The sequence below is a fragment of the Corythoichthys intestinalis genome, chromosome 5, assembly GCF_030265065.1.
Source record: "Corythoichthys intestinalis isolate RoL2023-P3 chromosome 5, ASM3026506v1, whole genome shotgun sequence".
Classification (NCBI taxonomy): Eukaryota; Metazoa; Chordata; class Actinopteri; order Syngnathiformes; family Syngnathidae; genus Corythoichthys; species Corythoichthys intestinalis.
The window spans coordinates 490,346-503,621 of record NC_080399.1 but is presented as its reverse complement, the minus strand read 5'-3'; the positions used below and the strand labels follow the sequence as shown (position 1 = coordinate 503,621).

The 13,276-nt window shown below is 42.4% G+C and overlaps 1 protein-coding gene across 4 annotated transcripts in view; it reads left to right on the top strand.

Annotated features, from left to right (window-relative positions):
- Positions 1-8,607, top strand: part of cpt1ab (carnitine palmitoyltransferase 1Ab (liver)) — a 29,599-nt gene extending 20,992 nt beyond the window's left edge. For 3 of the 4 annotated variants that reach the window (XM_057835823.1, XM_057835826.1, XM_057835824.1), the window contains exons 14-18: positions 1,282-1,413; positions 1,484-1,636; positions 1,712-1,825; positions 3,219-3,311; positions 7,163-8,607. In XM_057835823.1, coding sequence (XP_057691806.1) covers positions 1,282-1,413; positions 1,484-1,636; positions 1,712-1,825; positions 3,219-3,311; positions 7,163-7,249 — 579 coding nt within the window. In that variant the 3' untranslated portion in view covers positions 7,250-8,607. The remainder of the gene's footprint in view (positions 1-1,281; positions 1,414-1,483; positions 1,637-1,711; positions 1,826-3,218; positions 3,312-7,162) is intronic. The other variant, XM_057835825.1, reaches the window with a different exon arrangement.
- The last annotated feature ends 4,669 nt before the right edge of the window (positions 8,608-13,276 follow it).

Genomic DNA, 13,276 nt, shown 5'->3' with positions numbered 1-13,276 from the left:
AATTTATTTAGGTCGACAGCGATCAAACAGCAAGGTAAACGGCAAATTCTGGATCCAGGGTCAGCAAAACGACAAGCACATCGGAACGTCCCCGAGAAGCGAGGTTTTTAGCTAAATGTTCAATCTTTTTGAAGGCTGCGGTACGATGAGCTGGACGAATGGTGTGCCTGGGTGTTGTTTAGGATAATTCTTCTGTTGCAGATTTGGGCGGTCAAGTTTGTGCGTCACCATTCGTTGCTGGGTCACGGTTACTGAGGCAACCGTAGTGGCAGAGTTTGCCCGCCTCGGCATCAGAGGGGCATTTGGAGTCTTATCAATCAGTTGGATATCGGGCCGGTGTTCCTTATAGGACAGGACGTCCCGCCATTTGTTCTGGACGGGTTTTCACCTGGTAGTCAGCGTCAATCTTGCTAGGTCAGCTGCACGACGCAGGCGTTGGCCTTCCGTGGTCAGAAGGCCTCATGTATCTCTTATGCCCTATGTCAAATATATTCTGCTTGTTTGCCGAGAAAAGATACTATTCCCTTCACCAGGTCACCACCTTTTGATTTCAAGGCGTTTCGGGGTCACTTCCTGTTGATTTCGGGGCAATTTGATGTCCAAAAGACCATGAAATAATCCTAAATCAACGGGAAGTGACCTGTAAATACCACCAAAATCGATTGGAAATGAGCTAAGGGAGTTGATCGATGTCCCCTGATATCCCCGAGCAATTGCGTTTCTAGATTTATAATTGACATTTGCTAACCCTTCCAATTCTAGTTATACTCATTTCAATAGCGTACCGCACGTAACAAGTCACCTTTGCTCATTAATATTCATGAAGTTAGCAACTGTCAAGCTCGCGTCTGTCCCTCATGCTAGATCCACGTTAATGAGCTAAATTCTGTCCGAACGATGGCAGAAGAGACCCTGACCGACGTTGTCTTAGGACGGCCAAGTTGGTGGGGGCGACAATCCCGTCAAAGTGAGCCAAATCTATAGAAAGTCAGCCAAAAATGACAACAGGAAGTGACTGGAAATCAACAGGATTTGACCTGAAAATTGCCAGGAAGTGACCCAACATCAACAGGCCTCGGGACGGCCGTGTCAGTAAGCGTCAACGTTGGAACCGTGTTCTAACTAGCTTATGATGCGATCCGTATGAAATGTTGGCCTGCCGGGGACGGCACGAGACGTCCATCTATTTGAAGCGCTTCAAACGGCTGGCGGCGATAAAGAATGACGATTGGACACCGCGTTGAATGAGACTGATGAGATACTTGTTTCACGTTGAACCAGGACAAAGGCAAGTTCTGCCTGACTTACGAAGCCTCCATGACCCGTCTGTTCCGCGAGGGCCGAACGGAGACGGTTCGCTCCTGCACGGCCGAGACCTGCGCCTTTGTCCGTTCCGTGATGGAGGAGCGGACGGTAAGGGACCGCGGCTCTCGACGAGGCGCCTCCCGTTTCCTTCCGGCAGCTGATTTCAGTCTCCTTCCAGAGAGAAGAACGTCTGGCGTTGCTGAAGGTGGCGGCGGAGAAACACCAAAACATGTACCGCCTGGCCATGACGGGCATGGGCATCGATCGCCACCTCTTCTGTCTTTACGTGGTTTCCAAATACTTGGGCGAAGACTCGCCCTTCCTCAAGGAGGTAGACGGAAGCCGACCCGCCGAACGGAACGGAACGGAACGGAGCGGAGTTGACGTCCTTCCGCGTGTTTCTCAGGTGCTGTCGGAGCCGTGGAGACTGTCCACCAGTCAGACGCCGCTGCAGCAGGTGGAGCTCTTCGACCTGGTCAGACACCCCGAATACGTCTCGTCCGGCGGCGGTTTTGGACCTGTAAGTTCCCGCCTGCGTCGAATGTCATGTTTTCATTCATTCATTTATTTTAAAATGGAGCATTTTCTATTTTTTTTTTTTTCAACAAATTTTTGGTCGGTTGCAAAAAAATTTTGATTTTTTTTTTGCAGCTGACTTTTTTGCTACTGAATTTTTTGCCTTGTTACTGTTAATTTAATGATTTTTTAAAAATTTGTTACAGATTCACTTGCAAAAATGTAAATGTCTTTTTTGTCAATTGAATTTTTCTGCAGCGGTCATTTTGCAGCAATTTTTTTTTCAGTTTTCACAGAAATTTTGAGCGAATTTTACTTTTATTTTTTTAAAAATTTTTTTGGTCAACTGAATTTTCATGACACTTTCTGCAGCTGAATTTTTGAATTGTTTTTTCTTTGAAAATTTTTGAATGGCTAAAAATTCAGCTACAAAATGTTGGCAGAATTCTTTGCAACTGAATTTTCATGACAGAACGTTTTTATAGCTTGTTATCAGTTTTTAGGGGGTAATTTTTGTTAAAAATTCACTTCAAGTTTTGTGCACCTGACTTTTTCTATAATTGAACTTTTGTTTAATTAAAAAATATATATACTTTTTACATTATTGTTCAAAACATGTGAATAGGTTTGACATTTTTATGCATCTGAATGTTCATGGCAGCTGAAATTTTTAATTGTAACATTTTTAATTGGTCAAAAATCAGCTCCAAAATTTTGGCTGAATTTTTTGCAACTGAATTTTCAAAAAAGTTTTTTTTTTCCTTCAGATCAGTGTATATATATTTTTTTGTTTAATGTTTGTTAAAAACTCTGAGATTTTTGTGCACCTGAGTTTTTCTGCAATTGATTTTTTGTTAGAATTTTAAAAACAAATGTACATTTTCATTCAAAACAGCTGTAAATGTTTTGACTGATTTTTTTTTTTTTTTTTTTTTTGCAATTGGATGTTCACGACAGCTGAAAATTTTATTTGAAATATTTTTGAAGTGTTCAAAATTCAGCTCCAAAATTTTGGCTGAATTTTTTGCAATTGAATTTGCAAAATTCAAAAGTTATTATTTTTATCATACATTTTTGTTCAAAACAGCTGTAAATGTTTTGACAGAACTGCTTTTGCAACTGGATGTTCACACCAGCTGAAAATTTAAATGAAATTTTTTGTTACAAATTGGCTTTTAAAAAAATACGTTTTTAACAACTATATTTCTGTGACGGAATTATTTGCAGCTTCATTTTTGTTTTTTGTGGCTGTGTTTTGACCCCCCCCCAAAAAAAGTAAATATCAGCGTTGTAATTAGGGTTCTGCCAAAAATTCTGTCTTAGAAAGTTGAATTTCTTCATTTATGATAATAATTTAAATGGCACAGATTGACTTCCTTGATACCCCCCTTCGCTAGGTGGCTGACGACGGTTACGGTGTGTCCTACATTATCGTGGGAGAAAACCTGATCAACTTCCACATCTCCAGCAAACACTCCAGCCCGGAAACCGTAAGCCTTGCTATCCACTGGCTACCTTTACACGGACTCTTTAATTGGGATAAAATTTCAATGCTTCCAGTGGGAATAATCGAACCGTCACCCATTCCATTCCGAAAGAGAGAGAGGGGCGCTTCATGCCGATGGATTGAAACCACTCGATTCCAAAAACCTGTCACATTATGTTATTCGCGGAAGGTAGTCGAAGCAGAGCCAGCGAGAGTAGGTGCAAATTGCGCAACACAAAACTGGTGTTCGTGTATCCGAGACCAACCCGTTTTAATAAAAAGATGGTCAAAGACTTGATGGTGGAAAAGTACGCCAAATAACATTGAACGTCTAAATGGACAGAGCGAGGTTTTGTCAAGTCAGTACAACAATATTTGGTCATGCTGCCTTCAGATGCTGTGGGAAAGATGAGCCTTGCCACTTGCTCATTGCTAATCACGAGTCCCGTTTATGTGCTTTTGTTGCCGTAGCAGAAAAACATAGCAGACATGGACTTCATTTTGGTTTGTTGTATCAGCAAAACTGTTTTAATACAAGAAGGCTACGTTCATACTACAGGTCTTAATGCACGAATCCGATTTTTGTCATATCTTTTTTTTTTTGGCATTCATGCCGTTCAGACTTTTGGCCTTTGTCCATTGAGACCATTCAAGTATTACGCATGCGCACTAATTCGCAGTCCGACAAGCGCTGAGCAAGACGACCCACATGCGCAGAAGCATCAAAACAAATGACCACACATGCTGGCTGTCAGTGACGTGCGGTCAGGGGAGGCAACCCTAACCTCATGACAAAAAAATAATTATAGCATCAAATTTATATGAATATTTGTCCATTGCTCTTAATGTATGACTCATTTCAAACATTTTTTATAGTCAAAATCGCTGAATTTGCCCATTTCCTGTTCAAATAACGAGATGAAACGAGAGGTGCGGCAGCAACGAGTAAAGCCTCACCTCTGATCGCGCAATCCATAACAAACTGGGTTGATACATGGAATTGGAGCGTGCTGGTTGCCGTACATCTGCATGTCGCCATTATAATGCTTCCAGATACGTTTATTTGACCTGATTTTCCACAGTCTGGCTAATGTCTTGAACCCTTAAAGTTTCATGTTTGTTAGCGACATATTTAGTTTTGCTGATGGGAAATAAAACCACAGTGAAAAGGCACAGGTTGCGGCAGATAGTACTCTGCCGCACTGAAAGGGGGCGTACGTGAAACTGGACTTTCCGTCAAAAGTGGACGCGATTAACAACACCGGAGCTAAAAGGTTTGCTTCAAACTACGGGACAGAAGATAACTCGCGCTTTTCAAACGGACTGGTACACCCGAAAAGACTATGTGGCTGTCCTTCGAAAAATGGCCTTTGCTGCTTTCCCTGCCTTTTCTTCTCAACTTGTGCCAATGTCTGGACTAACACGAGATATTGTGACATTAAAAAACTACCACGAAGCCAGTGAGCAAACATGAGAGCTCGACCACTCACATTCAAAGCCTGATTGCTTTAAAATCTTTTGGAAGCTCGAGGATCGATTTGGCTTTGACGAACAGCGGGAGCTCAACGGTAGCATCCACAATGCTAAGGTAAAGAGTTTGAAAGACCTCATTAATGCAACCTGCATCCTAGCTAAACAGGAGTTAACATTTGGTGGTAACGATGAGCGTGTAAGCTCTTCTAAACGTGGCATATATGTAGAACGATGACATGGTTTTGCTGAGAAAGATGAAAGGTTAGCTAGACATTTGTGTTTTCTGGCTTGTCAAATAGAACACAGAACGATCTAATTGAAGCAATCCTCTCCATTGAGGCGGAGAGCCTTTTTAAAGTAAAGGAAAATAAGGAGGACTTTTACAAAAAGGGCATAGGTTTGCATAGGGACGGTAGGGACATAACACTACCAACTTTTCAGGATGCTAAAATTGTCCCCACCAACTTTTAAGCAACCTTACCTTTTTTGCTTGATATAATGTTCAGTTATATAGAGAATTTAGATCTTTCAATAGTTCCATATGTTGTAAGGATAGAATTGACCCTACCATTATTAAGTGAATTATTTTCATTATGTTTATGTTTGCTAATAAAAACCAGACATTTATTCAGGAAGTTTTCAAAATGTTTCTTTAGTATTTTTTGAAAACAAAGGTTTGAATCGAACAGTGTATCATCTGAACCAATGCACGTAAAAGTTATTATCAGTAGATAAGGATTTATTTTGCATTGATCATTTTTGCCTGTTAATTAATTGGGTTCATATACATGAGAAATATGGCCCTTTGCCCCCTTCATCCAATCTGTTTGGTCTTATTAATGTCCCGTCCCCAGCAAAAAGTGTACCTACATGCAGGTTATGCTGTTATATCGTCCCTATGAATGTTGAGACCAAACCTATGCCCTTCCAAAGTAATGCCGGTTTTTGTGGTGAAGGACAGGCGCAAGACCACAAACAGTTTGCATTTCAATCTTATTTAAAAAAAAAAAAAAAAAAAGAGCTTAGCCTAAGAAAAATACAATAGAATATTTAAAAACTAAATTTTGGACTTAAATAAAATATCCTTTGTTTTTCTTTTCACACTTTTTGTTTAGCAATCTGTAATTCTGAATTCTGTGGTTTTGTACACCACTCTTTACTCTCATTTATGTTGCATGAATTATAGAATTGCGACGGCCAACACATTGAGGGTGTAGAGCAAATGCATGTTATTTTCTTACTTTTACGTATCGATAATATGTACCGTGTGCGCGTGTTTTGTGAAGAATGCTGATGAGATATGAAATAACCAGTAGCCAATTGAATAAGCTACCCTTTTTGGAAATCTGACACTAAAGGAGTCAGTGCCTCACCAACCATGAACCTTACCGCACGTCACTGCTGGCTGTCATCCATCAATCCAGGGATATCATATTTTGCTTTTTAAAAAGAGGACATAAATAACAGACATAAATAATCCCAGTTTAGGTTTATATTCAAAGTATACGGATCGATAGCATGCACGCACTGTCCGTGCATGTCACACACACATACGCGCAGTTTGCCCCGACTCTCGGCCGTGTAAGCAATGTTGAAATATTGCTTATATGGAGCAAACAGAAAACCGATCATTCTCAGGCTTATCCTCAACCCATTTTTATTTTTTTTATGACTGTTGTCAAGTCCGACCCTTTCTAAAAAGCCCTGTTCAAGGCAAGCTAGGCGCTAATAACGCACAGCTGCACCGCTACCGTGGCGTCTCTCTCGCTTTTTGATCACGTAATTGCTGCATGAATTCCGATTTGAGAGACTGGACAGTACAGACCGCCGCGACAGTCGGGAAAAATGTGGCCCAGATCAGATTTGAAATGGTCCAGTTCTATGCGACTTGTCACGTTCAGACCGTCAAGTTAATGCCTGACTCGAGTCGGAAAAACACGAAAAAATCGGAAGCCCTGTAGTGTGAACGTAGCCAAAGAGCATGCATTAAAATGCAAAGGGCCAACATTTACATATAACTAAACATTTTCGCAAACACTCCATTTTATAAACGGGGTTAGCCATCAAAAAATACAAACCCCTAACCGAGCCGGAGCAAGAGTTTTTCTTTCGGAAAGTGGCTCCAACGAGCTCGAAGCGCACTGAAATGTGGCGCAAGATTCATGAGTACGCGACGTTAATATTCAGGCGTCAAAAGAAAACGTGCAAATTGACGATAAATCTTCTTGGTTTCTTACCATCACGACCGCACCCCATGAAGGCATCTGTGTACGTCAAAATATTTGTCGTGCTCCTAATTTTAGTGTCCCTGTAAACGGTGCGACATTTGACCGATCGGATGAAGGACATTTTGTACTAACGTCGCCGTTTGTTTTTGAACAGGACTCGCACCGCTTCGGAGGCAACATCCGACGGGCCATGTTGGACATGCTGGACCTCTTCCAGCTTGAGACGAAAGCTTCCCAGTGAAGAATTCCAAGCCGTATATGTCCGCTTTACGTTGACGGATGTAACGGTACAAAAAGGGGATTCTCGGAACGCGTGTACAAACCTCGCTTTGCTTTGATTAGATTTGCGGCCGGAAAATTTGCTCTGCCGGCACCGGCCGGCGGTGTCCGTAATTAGACTGTACGCACCGGTGCCTTTGCGATGAGGCGCTCTTAAAAGGCCTCGCCAACGTTCAGCATTTCAAGCTCCGACGGGGTAATCGTCAGCCGCCGTTGACGTTCGACCCAATTAAAGCGGGACGGACGGCCAAATGTCGATTCGTTAGCTGACCTCCGTCAACTTGGCCCGCCGTCAGACCAAAATTTATATAAAAGCGATGTTGCGTTGTAAAGTTTCTTTTCTGCCGCTTTTGTTTTGGACATCAGTCTTTCATATGTCGATCTGAGGTCCACCTTCCACCCCCCATTTTGATTCAGAATGCCTATTGTGTTGTGCTGTCAAAATTTTGGCTCGCGGTGCAACGGTTTTGCTGTTCATTTGTAGCAATGATGTCACAGAACTGGAACAGTGCTGTTTGTGCTGCTATCTTTTTACTGAGCTTGAGCTATTCATTTCGAGTGATGACGTCACTCGCAGTCCCCCCCCCATTTACTGCAAAATGGGCCCGGGCTAGCGGTCGGGACTACCCTCTGTTTGTGAGAGTTGGTACGCTCCGTTAACCGCAACAGGGGGGCTGCGACTGACTCCATCACTTAAAATGAATATATCTATAAAATGGTAGCACTACAAACAAAAATGTTGACAGCGCAAGCAACGGACACCATTTTGAATCAAAATGGGAGGATGCTTGATCTCTGATTTACCCATAAAAGAATTTCAAATATATCCAAAACGATAACGGCGCTTTTTACAGCACAAATGGTTGACATCGTTTTTCTATAAATATACGTCCGATGGTGGGGGGCAACTTCTTTTGCTACCCTCCCGCTTCAAGTGGATCGGAGCATTACTACTTGTTCAAACTCACAGCATAAGGATGACAGGACGATGGGACTTTTCTGAATGATTCCATCAAGTCGGCGACAAATGTTTGTTTTCATCCTCAGGTTTTGTGCTCGGACGGACGTTCGGCCGGGTGGCGCTAGTTGAGATGCAGTAGTGGTTGCGCACTCCGTTTTCTTTTTGAATGTGCCCGAGAAGACGCCACGACGGAGCGCGTTTGATGTCGTCGCTACATTTTATTTATTTGTTCAAGCGCTCGGGTCCGTCTCTCGACAACGTACGAACCTCGGCCGCTTGCTCTTTCAAGATGTACGCTGTACGAATACGCTCGCCGGAAGATGACGAGCGCCTTCCGACAATAAAATCAATGTCAGACACGCCTGTGAACTTTTATCTTTTGCTTTGAAATCGGTGGAGTGGACATCTAGAAATCTGGGTTGCAAAATATAATCAAACTGAATGGTGAAGTGTCTCAAACAGTGGTGGAACAAAAGTGAACAGGGCCCGGGTGCGACGAGTGTAGACGGCCCCCCCTGGGGGTTCGACAGTTGGATAATTAGTCGCAGACCCCTCCACACTTTTGCAGCCCCTTTGAGACGATTGTCCGATGTGTGGGTCTAGTGGGAAAAATTTCTGGAGGCCTCTCTAGAGAAACAGCTGACCTTACCCTATTAACAGTATATTTCCAGCTCCATTTTTACCTTTCCAATTGACCCTTCCCTTGACCGAGGACACCCCCTGCACCCCTAGAACCCCCTGTGTGGAGGGGCATAAGCAGAGATTGAGGGCAGTTGTCAAGTTCAAATATCAATCCTTAGGCAAAATAAGGAGAGAAAGCACTCAATTTAGTTGAAAAGCTTGCAAGGAGAAGGAGGAAGCTATATAATGGACCATAAAACACCGCTTCCGCAATCGTTCTAACTAGCCCCTCCTACACCTTGCTGTTTATTTGGGATGGCCCTAACAACAGACGGACGGGTGTCTTGTCCTAAAAGGGAAAAAGGGGAAGCAAGCTGGCGACACCTCTTGTCTTTGTTTGGCTATGTGAGTGTACGTAGGTGGATTTATATACTGTACATGTATGTGTCGGCACATTTCAGCAAAGCAAAGCGGCCTCTTCTGACCTTGACCAGGCATTGTTGGTGAACAATAATGATAAGCAAAAGCATTTCTTCATTGCGGTCAGCAATTGATAAAAGCAAATATATATTAACAACTTAATAACTATCTCATCAAATACATTTCATGACGCTATAGCATTTGGTAAGTAATAAAATGCGACTATGATTCTTTCAATGCTTCTGGTACTACTGCAAATAGCACACAGAGCAAAACAAATCATGAATAAACATCTTGTATACTACAATTGCTTTCAGAAATGGCTCATATGAAAGCTAAGACCCTCTCAAATGATGTTGAATGTACAAAGATAAATCTTTTTTTCAGTGAATCAAATATATCATTTAATCAAGACATAAAGGTCCAATTTTGGCAAGACAAAAGTTTTGTCGCGTACAGAAAGTCATGTGAAAATTGAACCAAAAATGTACTTCAAATACAAAAATGTGTTACATAACATAGTAGTGGTGCTGTGAGATCCAAATGGAATATTTTGTATGACTTCCATGGGCTTTGGCAAGGATTCATACAATTTATTGATGAAGTCATTTGCAACATCAAAGAAAGCAGTCATGCATGCCTCCTAGAGTTCATCAACATTCTTGGGTTTTGTCTTCCATGCTTCCTCTTTCATCCTACCATAGACATATGCTCAATGTTCATGTCTGGTGACTGGGCTGGCCAATCCTGGAGGACCTTGATCTTTGCCTTGAGGAACTTTGAGGTAGAGATTGAAGTGTGTGATTTTGACAAAGACCAGATCACATTTGATGGCAATTTTATGCAGAAATGTGAGAAATTCCCCAAAATTCAGATACTTTTTCATACCACTGCAAATATGTGTCTGATGGGGTGCCAACTTCACTGAGGTGTTTTGCCACCCTCCTCCCGCAAAAGTCAAACTCCACCAATGTGGCGGGGGTATATTTTAACATTATATTACACCTTTGTGCATCATTTTACCTTTCTATTTGAACCTCTCATTGCCCAAGCACGCCCGCAAACCAGGCCCCCTAGAGCCCTGGGCCCAGGCGCCGCCACAGGTCTCAAAACTTTTGACCACAGGTATGAAGCGTTTGGGCAATTGTTCATGACTGTAAGCAGGGCCGGCCCAGCCTATACACAGACTATGCAGCTGCTTAGGGCCCCTGACCACTTGGGGGGCCCCCAATTTGGCAATTGTTTAATTTATATTGTATTTTGTTTACTACAGTTTGCTTTATTTGACTTTTGTGAGTTTTGAAACTTGATTACAAGCTTACAAAAATAAAAATGATTCCTTAACCTCTTTCTTTCCTCTTTTAGAAAAAAGTTTGGCGCCATCTACTGTAAGTACTGACCATCATTTGGGGTGAGAAGTTTGAAGTATGCAGTGCAACAAAATCTGATTAATATACAAAATATGGACGTATGGGTTGGATTGCATGTATGGGTTTCACAGTACACTGTGACGAAATAGCGGGCCAAAAATATGGGCCCCTTTGCATTATTTTGCTTAGGGCCCCCAAATGGCCAGGGCCGGCCCTGACTGTAAGCGTCATCCAGACAATTTTGTCACTTCTTTTACATCCATTCAAAAGCGACATCATTTGCCAGCTGTCGTAAGCATTCATTCATGTTCATGGCATGTCCAAATGATGCCACTGTCCGAGTGTTTCCGGGCAATTTTTATTCACGAGTCACAGAGTGTTTGGTTCAGGAACTTTATCGTCATTGACGCCCAATCCAATAGGACCTTCCGGTTCAAATGGTTTGGACGTCTGTCACCGCCCACGGCGGGCCACCTAAAAATGTTTGAAAAAGCCCATTTCAATCCTCTGTTCAACAAAATGATGGTGGAATGAGTTGAGCTTTCTGAAATGGAGACAAAAGTTTGAACGCCCCCGATTTGTTTGTTTGAAATGGTCAAATGGAGGCAGCTTCCTATTGTAAACGTCATTGGCTGGCTGGAAAAGTCACGGGCTCAAGAGATGAAACATAAAGCCTCGACTTGCACTTTCTAAAAGTAGACTTTGAGAGAGCTTCTCCGCTCGCGCCCGTCCGTTCACGTGGCGCGCTTTTGCTCGCGCTAAAGAAAAGAAGCCGGGTGTCACCTTGTCGCCGGAGGACCGAAATTCCATCCGTACGCATTTCAATACTGTCCTTGATCGATGCGCATCGGTGTACGTGTTGAAATCAATGAAAATTCCAATACACAAATTTCTCATTGTTGGGGCACATCATTTGACGCCGTTCCAACCTTCAAACATCCCCCAAAACCCTGTTGACATCACTTCCTGTTGATATAGTGGAAATCCAGATCACTTTCTGTTGATTTCCGGGTCACTCGCTATTGATTTTAGAGCTTTTATGAGGGCCAAGTTGATTTCCTCTAGATTTTTTTTTTTTTTGTCTGGCCATGTTTTTGTGGTGTTTGTGCCACTGGAAATGAATTGAGCCATTGGCAATGGGAATGTTTTTTGTCCAAATTTTGGCAGCATTGATTTTGGGGCCATTCTTTGGGGATTTGTCAATGATCTGACAAAAAAGGTAGCATTTGCTAATATTTGTTGTTTTTGCCACTGGAAATGGAGTTTTTTGAAAGGAAAAAAAAGGGACAGAATTTCATGTGGAGAGCATTGCTTTGCTTCGCATCCCCTCAAGGAGGGAGAGAAGATTATCCGCATGGTTGGGTGCAAATGATGAGCGTGAGCTTGTTTGCTGGCAGCCAAGGAGTGCGCGTGACTGTGGTCAGGCCAGCCAGCTGCACCTGTCATAACGTGCCCGCCCCCTCCCCCTGTGTGGCGGAGACCAGCCTAGAGCCACCCATTCACATTCAATTCCATTGAATGAATGGAAGAAAAAAAAATAACAACCCCAAAGTGAACCGGAAATGGCCTCAAACCAACAGAAAGTGACCCGGAAATGCCCCATAAAAGAGGAAATGGCTTAAAATCAACAGGAAATGACCTGACCCAAAATAAATGGGTCTTCAATAATGCCCCAAAAGTTACTGTTAAATCAGCAAAAATAAAGAGGATGTGACTGACAATCAATAGCAAGTGGCCAACCTGTAAATGTCTGAAAATCCGCAGGAAGTGACCAAACTCTACAGGAAATGAGCTAAAATCAATAGGAAGTGACCCAGAAATACCACAAAATATATAGGAAGTGACTGGAAATCAACAGGAAGTGCCCAAAAAAAAAAAACCAAGATGGCCCAAAATATACATGAAGTGACACAGCAATGCCCCTAAATAGAGGACCTAAAATTAACATAAAGTGACCAGTAAATGTCCCAAAATCTAGAGGAAATGACTTAAAATCAACAGTACATGAGCTCAAATCAACAGAAAGTGACCCAAAAATGCCTTTAAATATATAGGAAGTGACTGAAAATCGACAGGAAGTGACCCAAAAATGTCCCAAAATCAACAGGAAGTGACCTAGAAATGCCCCAAAAGCAGTGTAAAAAAAGATCAACCGAAAGTGACCCCTATATGAACCCCCCCTCCCCAAAAAAGAGGAAATGAGCCAAATTGTGACCCCAAAATGTCCTAAAATCAACAGGAGGTGGCCCAGAAATTGCCCAAAATATATAGGAAGTGACTGTAATCGACAGGAAGTGACCTAGAAATGTCCCAAAATAACAGGAAGTGACATGAAATCAAGAGGAAATGAGGACGAAAGCGGCATGGAAAAAGAATGAATGACCTAACATCAGCAGCAAGTGACCCAGAAATAGCACAAAATATATAGAAAGTGACTGAAAATCAACAGGAAGTGACCCAAAAATGTCCCCAAATCAACAGGAAGTGACCTAGAAATGCCCCAAAAGCAGTGTAAAAAAAGATCAACCGAAAGTGACCCCTATATGAACCCCCCCTCCCCAAAAAAGAGGAAATGAGCCAAATTGTGACCCCAAAATGTCCTAAAATCAACAGGAGG